The sequence below is a fragment of the Nannobrachium achirus genome, assembly GCF_963921795.1.
Source record: "Nannobrachium achirus genome assembly, chromosome: 19".
NCBI classification, from domain to species: Eukaryota; Metazoa; Chordata; class Actinopteri; order Myctophiformes; family Myctophidae; genus Nannobrachium; species Nannobrachium achirus.
Window position 1 is genome coordinate 31682506 of NC_137826.1, and position 21847 is coordinate 31704352.

At 40.5% G+C, this 21847-nt stretch overlaps 1 protein-coding gene across 5 annotated transcripts in view; it reads left to right on the forward strand.

Moving 5' to 3' along the window:
• npas2 (neuronal PAS domain protein 2) overlaps positions 1–21847 on the forward strand; it is a 37074-nt gene that overhangs the window by 8784 nt on the left and 6443 nt on the right. Inside the window, exons 2-20 of one of the 5 annotated variants that reach the window (XM_080749176.1) lie at positions 171–360; positions 1674–1730; positions 2285–2439; positions 3708–3799; positions 3954–4043; positions 5021–5141; positions 6335–6448; positions 6761–6879; positions 7020–7102; positions 9170–9276; positions 9573–9720; positions 11898–11979; positions 12519–12645; positions 15448–15527; positions 16763–16987; positions 17482–17682; positions 18231–18415; positions 19898–19990; positions 20895–21105. In XM_080749176.1, the coding sequence (XP_080605302.1) occupies positions 302–360; positions 1674–1730; positions 2285–2439; positions 3708–3799; positions 3954–4043; positions 5021–5141; positions 6335–6448; positions 6761–6879; positions 7020–7102; positions 9170–9276; positions 9573–9720; positions 11898–11979; positions 12519–12645; positions 15448–15527; positions 16763–16987; positions 17482–17682; positions 18231–18415; positions 19898–19990; positions 20895–21105 (2349 nt within the window). In that variant the 5' untranslated portion in view covers positions 171–301. The remainder of the gene's footprint in view (positions 1–170; positions 361–1673; positions 1731–2284; positions 2440–3707; positions 3800–3953; positions 4044–5020; positions 5142–6334; positions 6449–6760; positions 6880–7019; positions 7103–9169; positions 9277–9572; positions 9721–11897; positions 11980–12518; positions 12646–15447; positions 15528–16762; positions 16988–17481; positions 17683–18230; positions 18416–19897; positions 19991–20894; positions 21106–21847) is intronic. The other 4 variants (XM_080749177.1, XM_080749178.1, XM_080749179.1 and 1 more) reach the window with 4 other exon arrangements.

The window sequence follows — 21847 nt, forward strand, 5'->3', positions numbered from 1 at the left end:
ACAGCACATACTTGTTCTTTCTCAGTTCCCTGACCCATTTTCAAAATGTTTTGTCGTAAACATTATGCGTTGTGATACCCATGATTCAAGATGAAGCCATTCAATCTAGAGATACATGAATGCTGAACCAGTTTGCGTTAATTAATTAATTAATTGTGCTTTTTTCATAGGTCTTGGAGTTAGTTTGGAGTGGAGAGAGAAGCTGCTGATCCGGTAGTTTTATCCAAGGCGTTGAGGCACCACCATCAGCACGGATGGGATTTACACGACTTCAGAGAGGGCCTGGCTGGGAGAGGGAGTGATGATGGACAACCTTTCCGACTTTGGTGGCCCTTGTCCATCCAGCCGGGGGGAATGGGAGTGAGTTCCACTTCATATCACTTCATACATTGACGTTTCCTTTCTATTACATAGTGACTAACTTGAGTTGTGTAAATATAGTTACACAACATTTGAATGATGTAATGCAGTTGATAACTATGGGGTCAGTTACACAGTTGACACTATCTGGCATGAAGTAGCTGCAGTGTATAAATATTATAGTAGCTGCAGTGTGGCTTTTATAATTATATCTTTGGTTTAAGATGTGTCAGTTTTTAGATCTAATCTTTCTCTACCATAATGTGGAAAGTCATAGAAGTGTCTCAGATGCGTATCCATTATTTAAAATGGATATTCTATGTAGAATAGAGATGCTGCAGTTAAAATGTACATTGGTATAGCGAGTGTTGATTTCCAGGCATCTGAATTGTATTTTTCACATTGGAAGCCATTTAAACTTCTTTAGGAAGCATATTTCAAGTTTGAAAGTTCTGATTCCCAAGACGCATGTAAATGTCCAACTTACATGGGGTCAATATTTCATATTATAAATAAATGGTGGTTGCAATTTTGCTAGTTAGATGACACATTATCTGCAGGTAAAGTATGATGCAAGATCTTGTATTTACTGTAGTGTTTTGGGCTGGGCGTACCGGTAAAATGAATTAGATGAATCATAGTGTCTATTCCCCCATTCGTCTTAAGAGCCAGTTGCATCTGCACTGCTACTTAGAGGACCAAACCGTTTTCTGCTGAGGAAACGGATCTGCTAGTGCATTAATTGACATTGGGCAACCATTTACCGGAGCAGAATAATTTGATATAATGATGTCAGGAGACAGGGAAAACAGAAGCTACTCATCACATGCTCATCGTCCTTAACAACCTATTAATCATGACAGGAATGCTACGGCAAGCTAAAATCAAGTGCTTGAAAAAAGGTTACATTTTCTGTTTCAGACCACAAAAACAACAGTGCTTCCCAGCTTGGCAAATTGACTGGTGCCAATGGGCACTTGCTTTGATGCAATATGTGAATAATATGGCCAAGATTATACATTTTCAACCTCAATACTGAGTCTCTCAGTAATTAAATGTCTAATGAACATGAGTGATGAATTCAGATGGACTTTGAATGCAAGTAGTGTGTGCACATTGTAAACGCTAGTCATTTGTAAACTATCAATGACACTGCACTTTGTGCTGATTTGTGTCTGGTGTAGGATAGGGCTCATAACGATCATTCACAATATACATTTATGTTAGTTCATTACAACAGTACATATTTCTCAGTGCTCATCCTTGACATTAACAGAAGCAGCATTTTACATTCCAAATCTCTCTATCTACAGCACCAACAGCTGTGTGGACGATCTATTGGATGAAGATGAGAAAGACAGGGCAAAAAGGTACTGCTCTGTATGTATGTGTGTGTGTGTGTGTGTGTGTGTGTGTGTGCGTGCGTGCGTGCGTGCGTGCGTGCGTGCGTGCGTGCGTGCGTGCGTGCGAGTTTCTGTGTGAGATTGTGTGTTGTATGTGTTATATATACTATGACCTTGCCTGGGGGTGTGCACACAGTATATGTTGGAGTCTCAGAAGTAATGTTTGAGAACCTAGACGTATCAGTGATGTCAGTCATCTCCAAATTTGGGCATTGTTTCAGCATGCGGATGTTACTATGGCGGAGATGCATGCGCAGTACAGGTACAGAAATTTGGGCACTGTTTCACCCGTTTATGCCCATATATGGTGTTACGAGTCCTATGCCCATATATGGTGTTCCGTGTCCAGGTCAGTATGTGATGTCAGTACTATGACGTCAGAGTACTGTAGACAGACAGTGGATAGACATACCGGTATGGCGGACAGACAGACATTCCGTAAACTTGACCTGTCATGTCAAATAAAGCTTAGGACTGTTGCTTTTCACTGATTCTCTAATTCTTTTTGATGACTTTTCAAGGGCATCCCGTAACAAATCGGAAAAGAAAAGAAGAGACCAGTTCAATGTGCTCATCAAGGAGCTATGCACCATGTTGCAAGGCCAAGGACATCCACGCAAGATGGACAAGTCCACCATACTGCAGAGAACTATTGATTTCTTGCAGAAACAGAAAGGTAGGTTGAATTTGCAATGCCCTGTTAAGCCAGACATTGTTTTGCAATTGTATTTGGTGATTACAAAGCAAAGCACATAGTTAGTTGCGCCATCTGTCGCGTATCTGTTTGTGTTTACGCCCGTAGCCAATCAGGGAGCAGCTGAATTTCCAAATGAGGATCAATAAAGTTGGTTATGGCTAGTCCACACTCTTGCATTGCATTGCATTGAAGTGCTAAATCGTTATTGTTATACCTTAACAAGAAGGAAAGAACATCACCCAATTCAGGAGCACGACAAATGGAAAGAGTTTGGATATTTATTTGTTTGTGCTATGTAGTAGCATTCCAATTTCCTATACATTATGACAAAAATCGGTCATGGTTGTAGCCTTTGGACAGTGTACTGACTGAACCTTCGTTCAGTATACAGTACAGTGGCGCACTACTGTACCATGACGAATATTACGTCACTGTAGTGCCGTGGCGCATATTACGTACGTCACTGACCAGTGCAACTCGCACATGCACACTTGCGCACCAAAAGCGCAAGGAGTAGCAGACAAGGTTTGGACCGACTTTGTGAGGCATCCATTCCCAGTTCAGTTCCCACAGAGCCAGTGGGTCATCAAAACATCACGTGAACAGAACAAGTGCTGTGTTGTTTATAGCCTACAACTACAAACTTCTCATGTCATGCACTAAATGCAGACATCAAGTTATGCTACACACAGACAGAGAATGACATGCATTGGACTCAGCCATATGACTAAACTGATGCTTCTGCTGCAACCATGATTTCAACTCCCCTATTGATGATTTTTGATCAGCAGTTGTGCGCAAAGCAATTCGCCATCACTGTCTCATCATCAATCATACAAATCATGGGCAACTCAACCTTCTCCAGAAACAATCAACACAGGGAGGGAGGGAATAGCTGATAATTGTTGATGCTCCCTGTAGCTTTTTCTTGTTTTGATCATTAAATAACATTCTGCATTCATAACACATTCTCTATTAACTTCTACTTTTCACAAATACAAATACAGACGCTCAAAGGGCACTTTTCGCAAAACATGGAATTCTCTTTTTAAAGTGGTTACCAATGGTTACAGGCAGGTTACAGGCAGCCATACTGGACGCAAGAGAACTACACAAACATTCTGTGCCAAGCATTTGTTCTAAATGCAATGTTAACCGGATAATACAGTGCCCAGGTAGCTTTAATATACTACCCACATTTCTGGCAATGTTCAACATGCAGGTCTATTATTTCTCATCTTTTTCAGATATTTCTGCACAGAATGAATCCTGTGACATACAACAGGACTGGAAGCCTTCGTTCCTCAGTAATGAGGAATTCACCCAGTTGATGATGGAGGTAAAGCCCAAAACTGTAGTGTGGAGAATAGATTGTACTGCAAAGGCTGAAATAACCCTGCTCACTATTTCAGTACAATCAGTAAGACCACTTTTTACAGACCGGAATACAGGTAGTCAATAAAAGTGATAATGCTTTTTTATTCTTCTAACAGGCTCTAGATGGTTTCCTTGTCGCATTAACGACAGATGGAAACATCATCTATGTATCTGACAGTGTGTCTTCACTTATTGGCCATTTACCGGTAAGTGACAGAGAAGCAGCACTGATATCGCAGCTAAAAGAAAAGGCCTTAAAGAGCCGGCAGTACAAAACTTACATCTATCTATAAATGCGAGAAGTCTCTGCGTGTCTGCGTGTGTGTCTGTAATCCACGTATCTCGAGAACCGTTCGTCCCACCGGCTTCAGATTCGGCACGCACGTTCTCCGCCGTGGCGCGGAGTGCAGTGCCGGGCCTCGACCCGACCCGACGCACGTTTTTTCCGAAACGGCGCAAAACGTTCGGAATCTCCTTATGCGGAGCTGATTGTTGACATCAGGCTGTTCCGGAGGAAATCATGTCATTGTGACATCACTTCATAAAAGGCTCTGACATCACGTACACCACATGACCCCACACTCCTATGACAACACGGGCATATTTACATTGTTCCCGAGTGTGCCAGGGCGCCGACTAGACGCTCGGCCGCCCATCTCCATATATGGGCATAAATGGATGTATCGGCGCAAGCGCTGACTCATTGTGACATACAATGGACGCAATCTCCGTATATGGGCATAAAGGGGACACAGATACAGAGATCTCCATATATGGGCATATGGGCATTCTGACATCACTTCTGCTGACTCAAAGACAAACAGGCAAACAGATGGTCAAAACGGGTCCTACAGAGATCTCCATATATGGGCATATTTACATTGTTCCCGAGTTGGCTAGGGCGCCGACTAGACGCTCGGCCGCGCATCTCCATATATGGGCATAACTTTATTATAAATGGTCATTGTGTTGGCACCAACCATGTAATGGTTTCTTTTCACCTGTATAATGGAGACGTTTCTCACCAATACAACACCACTAGATTGCCTTTTACGATGCTTTGCCAGTTGCCAATCATTCTGTTTATAAAAGACCAGTGGACATTTGTGCATACATGAGTGCAAAATCTAGAACAACTCAAATACCACAAAATGATAATCATAAATCTACGCTTTTGTATCAGTCAGATATGGTGGATCAAAACATCTTGAATTTCCTCCCTGAGCGGGAACATGGGGAGGTGTACAAGCTGCTATCATCCCACATGCTGATGAATGACCCCATTGCTGCTGACTTCCTTGACAGTGAGGATTTCCTTATGTCCCTATGTTAACATCACACACACACACACCGCGGCAAGACTCTGTTTTGTCCGTGGCAAATTCTAGATTTTCTTTTTTACACACCATTATGTTATTATTATTTTATCATAAGACCCATTTACTGAATGTCAGTCTCCAGGTTTTCTTCAGAATATGTATCACACTTATTTACCATGACACTATGGCATATTAGGAGTTCAACTAGTACTTCTCAAATGTTTTATTTGCGAGGTCCCCCATAACACTGAGTGTGTGTTCCATTTGTACACTCTCTCAGTGTTACAGACCTGTTATGGTCATTCAGGGCTAGTGTAATATTATTGCCCACTCATTTTGTAAATGTGTATGTCTGTGGCATAAAATAATTTTGACAAAACACACACACACACACACACACACACACACACACACACACACACACACACACACACATACGTGTCTCTGCCCTTCAGTGGCTCCTACATGTCACAGTGCCAAAAGTATAGTAGTGTATCTCTAGGTGTGTTTATCTGTGCCACGTGGGACCTTTACAGTATATATAGAGCAGGTTACCAAATGTGGTATTGTAAGCTTAAAGGATTGCTGATTAGCATGTCTATGATTAGCCTTTTAGCTAATAATAGTAGCTAGCCGGCTTCTTTTAGTTAAGACCTTTAATCACTGTTATGTTAACAAAGTAATCTAGAGCAATGCGGTATCTGGGTCTCAAGACACTGACCTTAATCCTGTGCTCGTGCTGTTCTGTAAAAATAGCTGCTTTCTCAGACTGTGTTTAGAACTCAAAATACAAAACAAGTTGTCATGGAGCCATGTCTGGAATAATCATCAACTGCAATTGGCTCCATTTTATTATGAGCAGCAAGGCACACAAATTCTGCATCGATCTGTCTGGCTTTTCTTTTGACTCATATTGAGCTCATCGTATTACTCAACATTCTCAAATATTTGGCTTTCTCAGAACAGTTAAAATGCTACAAACTGAACTTTTAGTCATGATTTCAGACAAATAATTTCCCGAAAAATCAAGAGACATATCCTTCATACAGTACAAAGTTATTTTGAAAAGATGATAACTTTTTTGTAGATTGCCAAACTAGCCTTTTCATAATCCGTACATTTTTCTGAATAAAGCAATCTCATGACTGGCCAACTGACTGCTATCTGGTCTTTTTCAGGTGATTCACATGTTGAGTTTTGCTGTCATTTGGCCAGAAGTAACATTGACCCAAAGGAAGCACCAATATATGAGTATGTGAAGTTTGTTGGAGATTTCAAGTTTCATAACAATGGTAAATATACACATTTTCCTCCTCAGTGTTTGCTAGATGTAAAACTATGACGTTTTAAATAATCTGCCATCAACAATAGCCTCTAGGTCAAACAAATAAAGTCCCATGTTCTCTTTAGAAGATACTTGTAAGCTTTTTCCCTGACATATTTGTGTGTAACTGCAAACAAAGCGGACATAACATGCAACATGATGAAACATGATGTAATTGTAGTATGAAGCAATGTAACTAAAATCAACGCAACTTGTAACGGTGTAATTGCACTTCATTTTTAACATGGTTTTAAGAGTGACTTTGTGGTCTGTTTCACAGTGCCTACATCCTCATGTAATGGGTATGAGCTGACGTTACCCAGAACCCTGCAGTCATCACTGGAGGAGCAGGTCTGCCTTGTTGCTACCGTACGCTTAGTTACTCCACAGTTCTTAAAGGTAAGACGCAATTTGCTTCCACTTCAACCTGATCAGAAACCACTTCTGCTAATCATTTGTAATAACACATTTCTGCAGTCATAACCAGAAAGGCAGCTTTGAAGTCGATCCCTCCATATTAATAGGAATTTCTTTACCAGGATTCGTGTACTGTGGAGGATCCCTGTGACGAGTTCACCTCCAGACACAGCCTTGAATGGAAGTTCCTGTTTTTAGATCACAGGTAAGTTAATAAATGTATTTCTTTTAAATATAAGCTATAATTTAACCATCAAGGTATTTGAGAGCACCAGTGACATGTACTGAGTTTCCTTGTTCCCCACTAGAGACATTCATGAGAAATTAGTTTACTTTTATACAACCCCAATGTGTCCCTTCATTTGCAGGGTCCAATTATCCTGGAAAGACTATTGCTGACATGACAGAGTGATTGACCATTGTTATTGGTTCATAGAACTTCATACATTTAAATACTGCTATGGAAATTATTTGAGTGAAATAACTAGAATGCTTTTAAGTTCACATTTCTTTTACAAGATTGGTCAAACCAGGGGAGACATACTTACCTTCAGTGAGCTAGTGATGGGCTCTCATTTCAAAATCAACTTAAAGCCACCTATCAGGAGGCTGGCTGAGTGAAGGAGTGAGACCGGCTGTGACATGAGAACGCTATTAAGCTATTGTGCAAGAAAATGATTGGGAGGAAATGGTATGTCTTATCCTTTGCTGAGCTATAATTGGTCTCTCTCGGCTCCTTGTGAAAGTGCAGTGTTATGTCACATAGTGAGGGTACTAGGTAGCCATTCTTGAGACTCGAGTGCCATTCTGAATTTGACTCTGTGAGGCCAGGGCTAATTGGATCTTACACATTACCGATGAAGGAAATAAATCAAGTGAGCACAATTGATGCAGTGACGGATTGAGTAAGGTGTTAGTAGCCTAATAACTAATTTATTTACTGTGTATTCAAGGCACACTGCCTCACCAAGCTTCCCCCCACACAAATGTAGACTCTTTTCTGTATGAGCGTATCACATCACATTTTTCCGACAACTTGGAACAATTCAGGTACTGTCGGTTTATCTCTGTGATGTAAGATGGAGACAAATTGAACGAACAAAAGAACTACCAAGTGTTATGAAGTTTAGAGCGAACTAAAATGCAGAACACAGACACATGAGATAAGGTGAGGTTCAAGAAGGTTTATTTGTAGATTTTGGGTGGGAGTTGAGGAGCAATGGTGAATGGCATGTGTAGGCTGGAGCGGCAGGCATATTGCCAGGTAAGCAGGCAGATAGACGAGGAACGATACTGTGCAGAAATAAAGATATTTAGTGAAAACTTGCTCTCAAAAGTCAAAAGACAAACAAACTGGAGGTTACGTTATGTAACCATAGTTACTTTACTTCTGGGAGAAACATAATTAACTATGTAGGTCTGATGCGTGTCACTACCACTGGAGCTGAAACAATGTAGCTGATGAACAGTGGTGTAAAGTACATTTTTAGGTATTTGTACTTATATTGAGTTTTTCCAATTTCCAATACTTTGACTTCTACTCCACTACATCTCAGATCCAATTATTTTACTTTTATTCCACTACATTTATTTTAACACTTTAGTTACTATTTACTTTGCAGATATTAATTACAATAATAGAAAGAAATACATAAATCACTTTTTTATACCTTGGCTATTTGAAAATAGACAATCTACGTGAGCTTGTAGATCTGCTATTAACATTTTGTACTTTTACCTTTTTCTTTTTTTTCTTTTTATTCCGGACTTTTACTCGTAACAGAGTATTTCTACATTGCAGTATTGATACATTTACTTGTTTTAAGTAAAACACCAAATACTTTTCCCACCACTGCTGATGAAGATTGGGGGTAGAGCTGAGGTTAGTTTACAGGAGGCGAGTTTTCTTTCCCTTGGAGGAAAAAGGGATAACCACGCCCCAAACTCATCACAGTGTGTTCTATAAGAGAAAGTTGTCTTTACACTCAAAGCATAATACCATTAAATGGACCATCATCAGCACCATTTGCACCGCTTCTAACTGAAACTTCTTGATCTCCTTGTCTCAAGTTATAATTGAATAAATTAATCCAATATATATATATATATGTCTTACATGAAGATGTGTACAGTATAATGACTACCGGTATGTGTAATTGTGTATTTTCAAATTATGAAATGTCTCTTATGGCATTTATTTTCCAGTTAAATCAAAAAGTATCTTTACAGTTCGTAATGCTTTTTTGTGCTAATTTTTCCTTTCCTTTTCCAGAGCTTCACCAATCATAGGCTACTTGCCCTTTGAGGTTCTTGGCACTTCTGGCTATGATTACTATCATGTGGACGACTTGGAGCTTATAGCACAGTGCCATAAGCAACGTAAGCAACTCTCTCCTCCACACTGTCTTTCACGGAGCCTCCCTCACTGCCAGAGGATCCAGGCAGCCATCTCACAAAAATAGGTCATCTCACTATAGTCACATCTCTCTTTCCACTTCACCAGTGCATGGAAAAATTCTAGACCTGTAACATAGTGCAGGGCTTGCTAACATAGCCCCAGTGTTTTTAAGATGCCCTGTCGTTAGACCATGAATGGGAACAAGCTTAATGGGTTGTTAGTGGAACGTGAGCATTCTACATAATGTACATTCAACTTCTGTGCTCTCTCTCCCCAGTAATGCAGTTTGGGAAGGGCAAATCTTGCTACTATCGCTTTCTCACCAAGGGTCAACAGTGGATTTGGCTGCAGACCCACTACTACATCACATACCACCAGTGGAACTCCAAGCCTGAGTTCATTGTCTGTACTCACACAGTAGTCAGGTAAATGTCCCCCCCCCCCCCCCATTTTGTTTTTTTCTTTATGCTTTGCTTAGGGTACCATTAAAGGTAGGTAGTACTAGTGATATTGTTTGATTAAAATCAAAACATTTCTTTGTTGAAAGGTTACTATATTCTTATAGTAATCATTGCTATAGAGTGTTTGTTCAGTAGTAGGGGTCTCTGCGTCCCTCCTGCTCTTTAATAAACAGAAAATAAATTTGGATGGCCAATCTTCAGGCAATCAGGTTAAAGTACCCATTTATAAGCTTCAATTTTATGGAGTGTTCCAGACAGTTCCAATTTAGTTTGCTCTTTTTTTTGCGTCATCACTTCCAAATTCACTTGTTTATCCTGTGTCCTGTGTGAGTTCTCTCTCCTGATTGGACAAAATGTATATCCAGAGACTCTTTACCAATAGGTACTATCAGATTATAAAGCACTTATTTTAACAAAACAAAATCACTTACCCTACCTTTAAAACCACTTAGGGTCAGGTTGCCACTATGCAACACAACTCTCCCAGTGATGAGCAAAACATATAAGCACATGAATCCTTTGAAGATTCTTTCTAGATTCTTAAAGTCTGTGTTTGTACATGTTCATAGTGGAATATTACATGTCATTTTACATGGCAAATCAGTATCCACTAATTGGTTCATGAATAATCACTATTATGATTGATGGTTTTAAAATAGACATAAGCAAAAATAAAACGTATCTTAAGTTCTTGCGCTGCACACACTAGATAGCATGATTGCCATTTGGCATAAACACTTGATTGTCCGCTACTACTCCACCCATATATATGCAACAAAATGTCTGCATGACTCATAATAGTACTATCATAGCTCAGAGGAAGCAATTATAGTACAGTCTGTACTATAATTGCTTCCTCTGAGCTATAATTTGGTGTTAGCTGTACCTTGTGGCCAATCAAGCTAAACAATGTGGTAAAACATGAGTACACAGTCAATTTCATTTCAAAGAAAAAAAAGAACATGGAATGTGATTAGGACAAATTTGCAATAGAATACAAATTCAATAGTATAAAAGAAAAAAAAAGATACTAAGGCACACAATGAGTGTTTCAGCAACTGAATTTGTTTGTTTTGTACACCAGGTGAAGTTAGTTTCACGTTTGACATTCTGGTTACCTATCACGGTGTTAAATAGGCCACAAAACAATGCAAATGATACACTTATGAACGCACATTTGATTTACCAACAGGTGGAATTAATTATCTGAAATGCACACAAATCAGGGCTTTACATACCCGTTCAGAATCAGACATTGGTCTATTACTTAGAAATGTACGAATATCATTGTGAATGAGGCCCAATGTTTCATTTCTTTAACGACTGGAACTGAGTACAGTTGGAAATTCCAACTGAACTGTCTCTACTGCACGCAAGCAAGCAAACAAACAATCAACAAATATGCTGCTATCTTGGCACACATGACATGGTAGCAATTGCGTGCCCCTCAAAAAATTCCCCTTGTGCATAAAAAGGTCTCCCTGGTGATGGTTGGTTGCATGACAGTGTTTAGCAGGAGACATACTGTATTCAGTTTGTGTTGGTGTTTGATTACTAGAATACTCCCAGAGGACCTTACAGTAGCTTGGCAATGTATGACTTACAAGTATAATCAATGATGTTAATGTTTAGTATGGTTTGGAAACAGCTGTCGTGATGGTGGGAGGGTGTCAAGCGGATCGTAGAGGATGTGGCACATGATATCGTCGCTGTCGGGTAGAAACCTTGTATGTCCAAACTGTTACTTTTCAGGAAATGGAATAAAGAACCTGAGGATCCAATGTAGTTATTATTCAGTCACAAGCCTTTATTAATACATTTCATAATCATCATTCATTTTTACGTCATTGGTTCAATATTTATAAAATCTGCAGAAACACTTAATCACTTTCACATAAAAACAACTCTCCAAAATAGCAAAAATAGCAGCAAGCATTGCGATGCGTTGTGTGTGAGCTTGTAGATCGGCTATATTTGCTACTTTTGTGAGACACTGTAGTATCACAAAGTAAGGCATTAATTTATGGGGGAAAAAATATACAAAGTTTAAAGTGTAGATACAAGGTTCCTTCCTGCCTGACAGCAACGATATAGAACAAGCTATATCTGCAGTTGCCACAACCTTTCTTTCTTCTGTACAGTTACGCAGAAGTACAAGCGGAGAGAAGGAGGGCGTTTGGCCTGGAGGAGATGTCACCCCCGGAGATAGCCTCCTCCTTGAAGGTACGTGATGTGGGTTCTTCTGCAGTGGTTCCCAATCCTTTTAGCCTGTGACCCAAAAGAGAGATTGGACGTTTGCCCGGGAGCCAAACTAGGGAAAACAGCAGATCTACAAGCTCACAAAAGCACCGCGTTGTGAGCTTGTATGTCGGCTATTTTCCGCTACTTCTTTGTTTTCTTATTTATGGAGTTTTCTTTTTTATAATTAATGAAATTAATTTTTCATTAAAATATTTTTTATTCATGAAAATCTTTTTGGGGAATGTTTTTTGAAAATGTTTGAAATAATAATAATTAAAAACAAGATGTAGGAAACTCAAAATTAAGGGACCCATAAAAATGTGTCCGCGACCCACAAATGGGTCCCGACCCACTGTTTGGGAAACAGTGCTATTGAGTGTTAAATATAAGATAGATAGATACCTTTATTATCCCAAGGGGGAAATTCAGTAAATCAACACTAAGGGCTGTACTGAAGGCACTGTTTTATCTCCAGCCATTTGCCCAGATGCTTTGAACTGAATATTGTTTTGTGCCCCCAGGCTCAGGAGCTGTACTTGGACCTCTGCTCCACACTGGATCCTCCACGGGACAGAAACAGTGGTGCGCGTTCTGTGTCCTCCCACAGCTCCCGGAAGTCCTCCCACACCGCTCTGTCGGACTCGGCATGTGAGTCATTGTCTGCTGTTATTGCTGTCGTCATTGCTATATTATTGCTGTCGTCATTAATACCAGACAGTGATGGAAAAAATTACTCACATGTTTTACTTAAAGGCCCGCTGACACGCCCCGTAATTATAATAGTATGTATGATACAGTAGGTCACGTGGTCTCTCTGAAAACGGTCTGAAATAGTCTGAAACTCATGTCACAGTGTAATTTGCCCTTGCCCCCCAACAACAGCTGACCAGTACAGTAAGTAGTCTAAGTACAGTCAATTAATTTGGTTGGCTTATAATTGCACATTCCCACAATGACATCATACAAATATTAACTTATATTTTAAGATGACTTCTTAATTAGGGTGACAGTACCCCTTTGACAGTACCCCTTTAAGTAAAAGTATCAATACTGCAATATAGAAATACTGCAATATAGAAATACATCAAATTGTACTTAAAGTACTAAAAGTAAAAGTACAAAATGTTTGAAAATAGCAGAACTACAAGCTCGAGCTTGTAGATCGCCTATTTTCAAAAATCCCACGTAATAGGGCTACAAGTGGTCAGTGTATGTTTTATAATATTATAATGTATATCTGCAAAGTAACTAATAACTAAAGTTTTCAAATAAATGTAGTGGAGTAAAAGTACAATATTTGGATCCGAGATGTAGTGGAGTAGAAGTAAAAGTACTGGATATTGGAAAAGCTCAAGTAAAGTACAAATACCTCAAAATTGTACTTAAGTACATTACTTAAGGAAACGTACTTAGTTACTTTACACCACTGATACCAGGTCACTCTAAATAAAGTCAGGTCCTGGTTATAACATGGTTATAACGAGGGTTTACTCTTTATGTTTGCCACAAATATAAATAAGGGGTTAATTCATTTAAAATGTAAATCAACATTCTGGATTTTACAGTGCACAATTTCCTCTGTTAATGTCGCCACGGTGATAATCTTTAATGATTTTATTTTATTTGGTTTGGGAGTCCTTAGGTCCATTCAGCCCCTGCAAAATTAAAATAGACAAGTACTGTAAGTTATGGCTCAAAGATCTACAAAAGTGTTGAACTTGTGATGCGACACGTGAGCTTATGATCTACTGTACTATTTTCACTATTTTATATATAACTGTCGGAAATGTATTTGGGGGAAATGTCAAAATTTCGGTACAGCACTGCATTGATACTAAATAGGATGTACTTTTGTATTTTGCTTTGTTGTGCGACGATGTTGCATGCCGTACAAAGCAGATCAATAAGCTCACAGCGCATCGTGAACACAACATGTTGTGTGTTGTTGAGTAGCACGAGTATTTTTGGCACCTGACACCGTCATTAATGAAGTATAAATCAGGCTTATGGGGACAAACCTTTCAATAGTGGCAAAGACAGCATGGAGGGTGGGGAACCAGCTGTTTACCATTTTGTTTGTAGTGTAACTGCACAAAGGTAATTCTATACTCAAAAGGCATGCATGTGAGGGATGCCGTTCTTTTGAACTCAACAAAAGCCTGAAGCCGTTATTGTGTCAAACTGTACTGGTCAGAGATTTGATTGGTGCATATTGCAGAAAGAGTAAACAACCCTCAAAATATGGGCCAGGCATGTACTGTATACCTCTTTGACTTCCACCATGACACAGGCCTGCTTAATGTTTGCATGATGGGTTCATTACAGAACTCTGGTGACAAATTAGGAAATAATTAGAAGAACTGCAAAGGTGCGTAAATCTCCACAAGGAGGCATGCATGGATTAAAGTTCTCAGTTGCCACAACTGGATGGTAATCTGGATTCCATAGAGGCCAGCATGCCTTTCTCATGGCTTGTAACTCTTTTCTTTTTTCTTTTTTTTTTTTTCATGTTTTGTTTATTGGGCCTTTTCCAGCACAGGATACACAGATGAAAACATCATTTCAACAATAAAATCAAGCCCAACAATAATAATTGATATTTTGTATTTGAATTGGTCAAAATAGTAATGGAATACCGTACATCAGAATGAGCATCTTCCATAAGACCCTAATAGTATTGTATATTTCATAAAAGCAATGGTTTCAATCTAGGATTTCTTCAACTTGGTTGGCTGTATGTAGAACAGCAGCAACATAGAGTAGATTTAAAATTATAAAACCAAAACATAATCATTTTAGATGTTGTGCTACAGTAATTGTCAGGGAAACAGATTGCTTGTGTGAACCAGGCTTCTTGTTAAACTGTTATTTCAAAAATCACAGTTTGGGACTTGGCCTAAGAGTCATAAGAAACAGTCTACAAACATTTATTTTGTGATTGCTGACTGTTTGCTGTGAGTCTGCACCAATCCTTGAGCCATTCAATTATTGTCAGTAGAGCACACTTCGGGGCTTCAGTCCTATAGTATTTTAATTATCCCTTTTATCCCTAGGCTACATGTGATTACCACTTGTAGCCTACATCATCTAAATCTAAACTGTCTTCCTCCAGGGATGTCCCAAAACAATCACCTAAAACAATTCATTTTCAAATCCAGCCACGCTCGTTCAGCGTCTCTACATGTCTGTGATTTCAATAGGGTGTAGTTTTAATTTTGGTGCAAGCTGGAGGCACTGTGGAGAATTTAAACCCCAGTCATCACAGTGGTGGGCAGAACTTTACCCCAGGGCCACCCGAATGTAACACCTCTGTTCTATAATTGTCTATCATCAACTTACTATATTATGCAAAATGTATTTTTTTTAAATGTAATTATAGTTAAACTTGGATTTTCTTTCATTTAAAAGGTGTGTGCCAGTGTGTTCATATGTGAACGATCTTTCTTCCAGCAGCAAACTCCTACACAGAATGCACACCATCCATTGGGACGGACAAGACCTCTGCCAGACTTCAGCCAAGCAGTTCAAAGGTCAGTCCGCCCATTACTTATGGGAGCTTGTCAGTCCCTCAAAGGTCAGGCCACCCGTTATTTCAGTCTTTGAAAAACAAAGTACCGTAGCCACTGGGAAAACAACAACAACTGCATGACTTGACAAAATGTCATGCTGAGGGGTTTGTGCCGCTGAACCTCACGTCTCTTTGTTTCCCCACCCTTGTAGACTTTATTACAAAGACAAAATTATTTTGACCTCCTTCCCCAACTGAGCCTCCCCCTTTCTCCCACCTACAGCAAGCAAGTAATGGTTAGTGCAGGGGTCTTCAACGTTTTCAGGCCAAGGACCCCTTAGTTGAGAGAGAGATGAAGCAGGGACCCCCACAACCTGTTCATAGATTCCATAGTTTCATTGTTTGACAGCACAATCATCAGTGTATTTTGGAATCATGTCAATTTAACCACTTGAACCGTCAATACTTAAAAAACTTGGCCTTTCACTCTGTACTTAGTCTGCTTTTTTCCCCTCTACACCAAAGCTCTTTGCCGAAAATAGCCGATCTACAAGCTCACAATGCCTCACAGCGCGAGGCGTTGTGAGCTTGTAGATCTGCTATTTTTGGCTAAATTTCTCCGAATATGGACGCTATAGGGGTTCAAGTGGTTCATATAAAAAGTTTCTATCACACAAATATTTGGAGGACCCCCTGTAGTAACTCTGAGGACCCCCTAGGGGTCCCGGACCCCCTGTCGAAGACCCTTGGGTTAGTGTTGTTTAGTCATCCTCTCCCTCCTGTCACCGTCCATTCCTCTCTGTTTATGGTCTTCCATTATAATAGTTGCTTACCTCTTTACTTCCTTCCGTCATTTATTTTGTCTACAAATGTTTCCAGATCCACACACAAAAAAACTAAAAAGAGCTCAATAGATGATGTGGATTTTGTGACACTGGCATTTATCTGGTCACAAATCACAAATAAATACATAATTCTTTTTGAAAAGTGATATCCTTAGTATTGGACATTTCCATATAACAATTAAATTGTGTTGTCCTCTCACTATCAAGCTAATAAAGTTGTGTTACTTAAGGCTTGAAGCTTAAAATCAACTTCCCTGACACTTATCCAAAGAAACCTTTAGCTGAAGTGCACCAGACCCTTTATTGATGTTTACACTCTCACAGTTCAGTTAACACTGAAGAATTCGCTGTACATCTAAGTTACGTTTACATCCATCTTCTCCTATGACGATTGTGGATTATGTGCTCCCAGCAGCAGCAGCAGCAACAGCAGCAACAACAGCAACAACAACAACAACAACAACAACAACAACAACCGCAACAGTCCATGTATGACCTTCAACAGCCTCAGCTCGGTGTGATGGATCAGTTGAAGGAGCAACTGGAGGAGAGGACGCGGATACTGCAAGCTGACATAAAGACACAGCAGCAGGAGCTGTATGATATCAAGGAAAAGCTACAGCTTGCTAATCTCCAGGTAACACTCCTGCAGATGACTGCAAATCCTCCCTATTGGAGCCTGAAGATAGCCTTCCTAAATGGGGTGATAGAAAAAGCATGTTGAACTTTAAAGGCTTAAAATATTATATTTATATTTGCTAATTGATAAAGTATCAATAAAAAAAGTATTTAATACATGTGGGCTTTAAGGGTACATGTGTTCCTTACATATCTATCTTTGACTTGATGTCCAATTGTTGATGTGCTGAACTGGGTCACATCCTCTACATATGTACAACTACGAAGTTAGTACCTCCTACAATATGGCTACAAAATATCAGATGAAATACAGTATCTAATAATAATATATATGTTATGCTTATGTATGGCACTGCCATTGTGTATGAAATGTGCTATACTTGTTACACAAGATTATAGATACAAAGCCAATCCTTAATTTTTAGTCCCATCTCGTAGTCATGTTTCAGTTTAACCCCGGCTCTCTGTCTCTCTCTGGTGGGTGAACATTAGATGCTGTTACAGCAGCCTGTTCAGAACGACTTCAACCAAGCCCAGCAACCCCAGCAGCAGCAGGGTCCGGGAAGGCCCGCTCCGCAGAGCCAGTCTGGAGTGATCAGGCAGATCTCTGGCCACCCGAAACAGCAGGCCTGTGGTGGCCACAGTTCATCCCCTCACTCTCTGGTCAGAGAGCACAGCTCACCCTCTCCTCAGGTACCACACTGCTGGGCGGACGCTTCTTTTGTGGGGATCCCACTCATTTGTTCTTATACCCATTTAGACCTTGAACCAAGCCCCCAGAACCACGGTAGAACGTTGAAGCAGCCTTACGGCCTGTCAAACCTGGGAGTGCAGTTAAACGCTACTGCACGTGCGTATGCTAATGCTACTGTGTACCCTAGTGCGCCTAATTGTATACTCAGGCCATTCAAAAAACAGCAATTCATTTAGAATTCACGAGGTTGGTTCACGAGGTGCTGACACCTGAAAATAAAAATAAAAACATTTTAATTGTGTTCAGAGAAGTTGTAAAACATTTGGAATATTTATAGTAATGTCTTTAACTTGTCATTAAACAATAATATATTGACTTATTATCTAACTTAGTTCAGTACAGTAAGTTAGGTCACATGACAAGATAGGAACCTGCCAAGAGATTTTCAATCACCCAAATATGACAGATAAATAATAAATAGTGTTCCATCATGGTCAAGGCGCAGAAGATTGACCTGGGTCTTCTTATGTTCTTGTCTTCAATGCAGGTCCAGCAGAGGCTTGTGCGTAGTGGGCAGATCCAGTCAGTCAGTCTGCCAGTGCAGACTCACACCAGTCTGACCATGCCCTTCTACAGCAACCCCATGATGTTCTCTCAGACCAACGCAAGGACTCTGCAGGATGCAAACCAAAGACACATAGACAACGAGTTCAACCAGGATGGACAACTACGGTGAGAGCCCAGAAGAAGCATCACTTTATTCCTTTCTAGAAAGTCAAATGGCCCACTTATATCCATTATTTACAGCAGTGGTTCTCAAACCTTTTTAATGATAAGGACCCTCATAACTCTCAGAGTTACAGACCTGTAAGGGTCCATTTGGAATCCCACCAAGGAACCCTGAGGGTCCTTTGACCCCACTTTGTTGACCACTGATTTACTACAGTGTACACTAGTCCTACTCATGTGTCCTGCCAACATCGCAGTTGAGGATGCTATATTGGAAGTATAGATTATAGATGGGCGATTCAGTTTAATTAGTGTGGTTGCCCCTGCAGGGTAAGACGGAATTCAACCGGCAACCACACTTGCAATTTTCCAGAATCGTTCTAGTTTTTGAGTGGTGCAAACCGCTCCTATGTTTCACTTTGTGTTAGCACAAACATTAGCACGGACCAATTAAAAGTTCTTTTGACCATGATGTCACGTGTTAGCCAAACAGTACAGACCAATCGAACGCTGTTTTGTCCATAACGTCATGGACGCAGCGGCTTTCGATTGGTCCGTCAGTCCCAGAACGAGTTTAACCAAAAGAATTAGCATGGATCAACATTAGCACGGACCAATCAAACGCTGTTCTGTCTATGAAGTCACTGAACCTCAAAACGGCGCCGGCCGAACAACACCAAGACCCGAGACAGTAACCACACCTTTGATTGTGGTCACTGTCACAGGTCTCAGACGGTGCCCAGCTGACACCAGCCCACATGCTGGACGTTGCCCTAGCAGGAATCCGAAATTCGTCCCAAAGTACAGGGACAACCCAGCTCTGTGGCACAGAGACCCTTTGCAAGAATTACAATGCCCCGGTTGATCTCATCGTTCTAGACGCTCTGGATATGGTTTTTGTTTTTCAGAACAGAGTACCTGGTCTGAGAGCTGGGCAACATGCCTGCTCCAAGCGGAGACACATTGCCAGTTCCAGATGACAGTTCTACTTTTCCCCAGAGCATTGCAGTACCACTGCTCCCCTGAAGATTTTTAGTGGGTCATTTTGAGTCCTCTGCCCTCAAGGGCAGAGGTCATCGCTATGTTGGCTCAAACCGGCGCCGGCCTGAGACAGTTACCACATTTGCACATATTCGTGTGCAACCATTATTTACAGGGAACGTTAGCCAAACCATCAGTTGGCTGGAAATGATCCTCAAACCATATTTTTCTTTCACATTTTCTTTGCTAAGATCATGTGATGCAAAAATCATGTCCTCAGCCAACAGCACATAATGTGAATGGCATAATGGCAAACAGAAACTTGTCTCACATGATTTATCATCAGTGGGCTTCGAGATAGACATTTGCAACTTGCAGATTTTCTCTATAATGAAGTTAAAGGGAAATAATGGCATGAATAGTAATGACCCAATGATATACATGTCAAGATTTTATGGCATCAAGTCAGATTTCTAGCTCTTAAAAAAGGTTTCTCTCCTGCAGCATGCTTCTCAATCAGCCAGTGCAGACGCTGGTTTCCAATAGCAGTGTAAGCTCCCAGCCTTCTCAATGCAACTCAGGCATCCAACAACCCAAGTGAGTGTGATGGGATAGATGCATCCTCCACAAGGCAATTCATTTTTGAACCACCATTTTTCTCAGATCCCATATTTTCATTGCTGTGTAACATGGAAAGAGACGTATTTTCCCCACTTTGACATAGTTGTGTGTTCTGATATACCAGTGGTTTTCAAACAGTTTATGCCCAAGGCACAACAATGCACACAAAATCTCAGGGCACAGTTGTATTCATAGCAAAAATAGAAGATCTAAAAGCTTGTAGATTGGCAATTTGGAAGGAAAAAAAAGAAAAGAAAAAGAATGTGGAAAGAAAAAATAGAATTAACCTGTAATGACTAAAATAGAGCTCATAGTGGTGAAAACATTTATTGTAGGATACAGCGTATGCCTCTGTACTGGTAAAAAGAGTACTTTGCACACAAAGTACTGATATAGTAGCCTGATTATCAGACTGAAGCACCAGATAAGCAGTGGGGTGGGTGTGGTCTATGGCCTGGAGCCAATTTACAAAAAATCATACGCTTTTGTTTAGTTGAATATAGTGCAATAACAATGTGTGGTAACTTGTCACAAACTCCCAAAGCACACCTGGATGGACTTGTCTCACGGCACAAAAGTGTGCCTTGGCACACAGTTTGGGAACCACTGTGACATATAGTCGGTACATATCGTTGTTGTCGGATGCAAACCTTGTATGTTAACAGGTGCGAGGCGTTGTATGCTAGTAGATCGGCTATTTTCACTACTTTTGTGCAACACTTTTGTATGATGAAGCAGGGCTTTAATTTACCAAAAAACATACACCTTTGAAACTTGGAGATACGAGGTTCATCGCCTGACAGTGACGATATGGAGCCTCAACATTACGAAACTAGGAAATGGCGTGTGCCTGACGTGCCGGTTTTGCTCCTCTGCACAGGTATACGCTGGAGCAGCAGATGATGGCGCCGTCGTTCTCCATGCAGCAGGTCAACTGTAACGCCGTTCTGGTGCCGTCTCCGGTCTTCACGTCGCCCATCATGATCCCTCACAACAGCTTCATCACACACCAGTCGCAGCAGGGCTACCACACGCAGCCCCACGCCCAGCAGCAGTCACTGCAGCTGCAGCAGCCACACCAGTTCTTTCAGGTAAAAGAAATGAACATCCATAACAATAATATGGTCATTGGTAACCTGAGGGCCGGGTCCCACTGGCCGTGAGGATATTGCAAGTAGGCCCCTGAATACGTGACAAACACAAAGATTCGCAGTGGGGTAATTAAGTAACTAAGTACATTTACTTAAGTACCGTTCTTAAATTAAGTACAGTTTTGAGGTATTTGCAGGACTGACGAGAATGTTGTTCTTCAGTTTATTTTCTATATTCTGCCTATTACATGGCAGTTTATGAATTATCAATAATTGCACACAATATATTGCTTAGAAATGTGTTTCCACAATGAAACAGCTTGCGATCTGCTATTAGGAAATAACAAATAGCCTCAACAAAGCTTCGTTTCGAGCTTGTAGGTCTTGCTACTTTTGTGTGACAGTAGGCTATAGTGTGATGAAGTAGGACATTAATTTACAAAAAACAAAACAACGATATGGTACTATTCAAGAAAAGCGAGTGCTTTGTCGTGCTTTATACATCGTCCGTATACATTACATGGGTGGCAGTGGCAGCCGGTTGTGAACCGGAAGGTTCCCACTTTGATCCTGGGCTCCCCCAGAGCTACTGTCGAAGTGTCCTTGAGCAAGACACTGACTGAACCCCGAATTGCTCCCGATGAGCAGATTGGTTTCCTCTGCCATTGGTGTATGAATGTGTGTGTGAATGGATAGTAACGCACAATCATTGCAAAGCACCATTTACCATTTACATTCCATA